At 38.7% G+C, this 5768-nt stretch overlaps 1 protein-coding gene across 6 annotated transcripts in view; it reads left to right on the top strand.

Annotated features, from left to right (window-relative positions):
- Positions 1–5768, top strand: part of LOC118324196 (membrane-associated guanylate kinase, WW and PDZ domain-containing protein 1-like) — a 95868-nt gene that overhangs the window by 29166 nt on the left and 60934 nt on the right. For all 6 annotated transcript variants that reach the window (XM_035656392.1, XM_035656393.1, XM_035656394.1 and 3 more), the window contains exon 2: positions 2104–2220. In XM_035656392.1, coding sequence (XP_035512285.1) covers positions 2104–2220 — 117 coding nt within the window. The remainder of the gene's footprint in view (positions 1–2103; positions 2221–5768) is intronic.

The raw sequence follows: 5768 nt of genomic DNA on the forward strand, positions 1-5768 counted from the left end.
AAAACTTGGCTTCCAAGAGTGTGGCTGAGGTCTAATTTATTAATTTCTCCCATGTCCTCTACCTCCTTGTGCTGATCAAACAACACTGATGAGGTCGGGTTTATATAGCTCCATATCGCTTCATATTTCTGTCATACCCACTTTTTAGTGATTCAATCAAATCTTAAAAATGCATGACTTTTCCCTGTGCACATATTCATTTTCACACCAAAATATTTGAAGGTGCTCTAACTGCTGGTTCATTGCGACTTTGAGCCGTGTTATAATTCCCCTCAGTTCCAAAGTAAACTCAGTCAGCACACTGACCCTGCCATCCCAAAACACAGAGCCAGGAGAAACTCTTCCACTGTGATCAGAGGCCGACAGGAGGCCATGGCACCTCCCCCAAGAACTGCTTGCCAGCTCTCCCAGACATGGATGATATATTTTGAGATCATTAAATGGTCCTAAATGAGACCCTGGCGTGAGAGCGAGCTCTGACCATCTGGCCCCATTGTGAGCACCGGGCCTCTGTTCAAACTCAGCCAGCAGCATCAGCACCTCTGATTGGATGGATGATGAGTAAGCCTGGGAATTTAAGCCAATCAGATGCTGTTTTAATCAATTACCCGAGCCCACCTCAATCTCTCTGTTTCTCTCTAATTTCTCTCTTTCTTTACTCTACTCAAACTGTTGATATGGTTTATTTCTTTGCTTTTTGCTCCATTTCCATCTAGTGAAATAGGTAGTTGGAATAAATAAAATCCAGTAGGTTGAATATCACTTTCTCACCCTCTGTTTCATGTTTGAGTCAAATGTGCTGCCAATGTCACTTGGTCAGTGTGTCGACCAAGTGGTCCACCATTTTAGTCCAGAATGAAATATCTCAAAACTATTTGATGTATTGCCATGACATTTTAGACAGACATCCGTGATGCCCAGATGATGAATCCAAATGACTTTGGTAATCCTCTGATTTCACCTCTAGCGTCAACAGCAGGTTGATGTTTTTGGATTATAACCAAATATTAAAAAAACTATTTGATGGAATACACTGAAATGTGGTAGCCTACAGACACTCAGATGAGGTTTCCTGGTTTCTGATGATGTGCTGACTTTTTCTGTGGTGCGTTAACTTTGGTACATGTACCTTTTGGTAGGTACATGTTTGTTGTTTTGAGTAAATACTATTGGATTGATTGCCATGAAATTTGGTAGAGACATTCATGTCCCCCTCAGAATGAATTCTAATAACTTTGTAAAACTTTTCACTTTCCATCTAGCGCCATCATCCGGTTCAAGATTTCACATTGATCATCAGCCTCAGCTGTGCTTCGTGTTTATTGTTAATTAACAAATTTTAGTATGCTAACAAACTAAACTACGATGTTAGACATGGTAAACATCATGCCTGCTCAACGTCATGTATTGTCACTGTAAGCATATTGGCATGCTAATGTTAGCATTTAGCTCACAGAACCGCTGTGCATAGGTACAGCCTCACAGAGCTGCTAGCATGGACTTAAAGGTCCAGTGTGTACAATTTTGGAGGATCTATTGGCTGAAGTGGAATATAATATGTTTTTCAATAATGTATAATCACATGAAAATAAGAATCATTGTTACCTTACAATGAGACATTTTTATCTACAGATGCAGGTCCTCTTCCATGGAGGCTGCCACGTTGAACTGCCCTGTTTCTACAGTAGCCCAGAACAGACATTTGCTTTAGATATGGCTGTTCACAACCACTGTAGTTTCTTCTTCACACTTGGAAGGGGAGAATGAAGCGAGGGAGTTGCAATCAACAACTACACCGCTAGATGCTACAACATCCTACACACTGGTCCTTTAAAAGAGATAAATATTTGCTCAAATTTGATCGCAATATTTAACTAAACTATATTAATGTGTAGGACTTCTGTTTTATCAAATCGGCTAAACAAGGCCTGCCTCTTTTAGTATCCAGGAGCATTTCAACAATGGAAATGTCACGGCCTTTCACAACCTTACTTTTGGTCAAATGACATGTAATGTAAACAGCGAAGAGACAAGCAGGATTTGTGATGTTTGGTTGGTTGGTTTGTTTGTTTACTTGAATTTTTCTCTGTCTGCTGTTTCCAGGTCACAAGCTCAACAAGGACCTGAAGCACTATCTCAGCTTGAGGTTTCAGAAGTCTTCTCCTGACCACGAGCTTCAGAAGACCATCCGAGCCAATTTGTATCGCCATGCTGTGCCTTGTGAGTAAAAAATCAGTAATGATATTAATGTTAGTGTTGGAGAATGCTTAAAGCGGGACAACTGGCTGAAGAATGGTGTCTTTAACCAGTCTTTAGCATCATTTCTTCATCCTTACCCTAATGACCCACTTTCTTTTGGCTCCTTTCTCATTTGTTTCATCTCCTATTAATCTCCTATTCTTCTCTCTCACTCACCCATAAATTATTACACTTTATTTCCCTTTCATCATTCAAAATCCACACCAGCTCTGCTTCAAACAAATGAAAAGAGGAAAAAAAAAAAGTTTTTCTTACGCATTAGTGTCCATTAAAGCCACCCGTGTCTTGAATGCACCAGAGCACCATTTTTGCAGCTGTCTGACTTAGCTGTGAAATATACAAAAAGCGTGGCCCGAGCCAAACACCCAGCACCGTGCCAGACTCCACAGCTGGGCTCGGTTACGTCACAAACAGTTGGATCTGCGGTTGGGTGACACAGTCCAGCTTTACTCAGTTAATTTTCCTACTGTACTCATGTCATGTTTGTGTTCTAAAACCATTTTACTTGAGTCTGATGAGCTTGAGGTTTAAAGTGTTTCAATAAAACGCCACAGTAGATATTTTAGAGTTATTAGAGTTTAGAGTGTGTGCTTCCTTTCCTTAAGAATTGTTTGATGATACATATGTATAGACATGATTCAATCATTAAAGGATCATCATTCACATCAAACACCACAGCCTCCCGTTTCTATGGGCTACAGCTTGGCTGTGCGTTCGTTTGCATGAGTTTGCATTGCAGTGCTTCCTAATAAAATGTGGCTTAGATTAACATATTTTTTCCCTCTCTCTGTCTGTCTTGTTCTTTGCTTTTTCACTCTCTGCATCTCTATCTGTGGCTGTCTGTCCTTCTCTTGCGCTTAGCCATGTGACTGGTAAATCCGCCTCTCTGAGCCTCCCCCAGTGCCCTGCCTGGGATTATGATGTTCTGATATATTGAAAATAGATTCCTGCCTGATTATGTGATGAACATGTCGGACTCTCGCAGAGATCACATGATGATGGAAAGGCCTCTGCGCACACAGAGGACAGATATTAAACTTTAAAATTGCATTAAAAAGCATTGACTAAATAAAAATGCTAATAAAATGCTAGTTGTAAGCCATTTTGTAAGAATACTGGGTACATTTACATCCTGATGCCTCTAAAATGACAAATTACACACTAAAAGTTACATACTGGATACCTTCACCTCTATAGGCCTCTAAAATCCTTAAAATGAGTGTCCTGATGTGTTGATCTTTTCAGCTCTAAAAAGTATCTATAATAAGTGAAATACCTGACACATTCACCTCATCATGTCTCTAAAATTCCTTCTCACATGAGACAAATCCAGGAAGAAAATATTTCTGCTCACAATCCATTCCGACACTTAGGCCATAACCCTGTCATGAGGAGTCACAAGTAGACATAGCCTCATTTTAAGGGGTCAGAAACTTACTATACTGAGATATTACTGTCATATTATGTGAAACCCTTGAAGTTGTCTTTAGTAAAAAAAAAAAGATCTTTAAGTCATCCCACATGTGTTACTTACACTAAATGTAGAGGATAACCATTATAATGTTATTAAAATGTGGAAGCGCTATTATAGTGGATAGGTTGAAAATGTGAAGGCTTCAGTGTGCTTTCAATGAACAAGGTCATTGGTCTCAACTAAAGTTAAATTAGGACAATAACCTTTCAGTCAGTGAGGTATAAGATTATAGAAAAGAGGAACAATGTGCAGCTCAAGAACCATTTCATTTCATTTAATTTCAAAGAATTTTATGATAGTGTTATTTCATCCCCCTTTGCTAGATGGTGTAATGTCAGCAAGTGTACCATCTTTGCTTTGCCCTTTGATTTAGACTGATTTACTGACAAGAAAGTACTGACAAATAGTAGTCGACTGATCAGGGGCCATGGTGCATGTGCTGTAATCATTTGGCTACCAAGGTGCTCCACATTAGAATCTTATATACATGGGTTTCTTAGCTTGTAACTTGTGGATTTGGATGGATTTTTTTTTATTAATGAAATGTAAAAATACTTAAGGGCAAGATATGTCTGCTGACATACTTTGTTTATCAGCCTCATAAATGCAGGCAACAGCTGATGCCAATTATCTCAATACGCTAGAAAATCACCTCTGACAGATGTCCAAATGTGCAGAAAAAAACTTTCATAGAACTGAATTAGTTGTGGGTGAATTCTGACGTCAGCATCCTAACATGCTCACAATGACAATGCTAACGTTGTTATTTAGCATGTATATGTCAGCAAGTGTACCATCTTAGTTTAGCGTGTCAGGATTCTAATATTTGCTAAATTAGCACTAAACACAAAGTATTAGACACATTTTGACGTGATGATGGTGCTAGAAGAAAAGTCACTGGAATCACCAAACTTCTGTACATCTGTACCAAATTGTATAGCAATCTGCCCAACAGTTTGTGAGATATTTCACACAAAACCTCATTGTGCTGTTAGATAAAATGTTAAGGGATCAGCCCAGATCACTGAATGTCTGCAAGTTTTTAAGACAGTCAATCCAATATTTTGTGAGATATTTCAGTCTGGAATGTTATTGTGACAGATGGACCAACAGATTGACAGATCAACATCCTTAGAGCCAAACAACAATTGTTTTTCGTGTGAAACAGCTGCAATAAGTCCGGAGTTTGAACAGATAAGATTCTTCTAAAGCCAGGGATGCCAGAGGAGGAAAAACATCAAATGCTTACCAGTTTTTAAGTTTGATTTTGAGATACTAGCATGTTATTTCAGGATTTTCATTTTATGCTTTTGTTTAGTGTGTTATTGCTATTTTTGCTATCTTGCTAAAGTTAAATATCTTAATACCACCACAGGTGCTTACTAGCTAACAAATGCAAACGAAGGCAATCAGTTGAGTTTTTTCTCAATGCTATTCATGGTGAAGCAAGCAACCGTTGCCTGTGGTGCAAGTAAGTGCATGAAGAATATAATTTTGGAGAAATACTATTAAAAGTGTTGGATACTTGGACACACGGTCACCTGAACACATCCATGCAGGAAAAAGGGCCCCTGATTACTCATTAATAGAAAATATTCCACTTTTTCCGGGCCTTATCTCAAAATAAAAGGGTCCTTTGTCTCAAAATAAGCAGAGTTGAATGGATATACAAATAGACCCTGACCGCTCTGTAGTGATAAATCATTAAAGGATCATGCTGGCTTTATTATTATATCAACAAATCCCATGAAAAGACCAAAAACAACAATGTGTTAGTCTGTCTCTCAGTACTTTCTTATATCCTACATGAGTCTGAACAGGTCACAAATGTATAGTTACACACACATTACTCAAACAGAAGTAAATATTCCTTGTTGGGGGCTATTTCAGACATGAGTTTGGTGCGCAGTAGTGAGTATTTACAGCAGCATCACAATGTATGTGGGATTGACTTAAAATAAACTCTTGTGCCCACATTCATGTTGAAAGAGGAACATGTCAGTGAAACAGTGTGGGTCGCTGATGTGTTTTTAAT

The sequence above is a fragment of the Morone saxatilis genome, unplaced genomic scaffold (genome assembly GCF_004916995.1).
Source record: "Morone saxatilis isolate NCDOM2014 unplaced genomic scaffold, NCSU_SB_2.0 Contig15, whole genome shotgun sequence".
In the NCBI taxonomy this organism is placed as follows: domain Eukaryota; kingdom Metazoa; phylum Chordata; class Actinopteri; family Moronidae; genus Morone; species Morone saxatilis.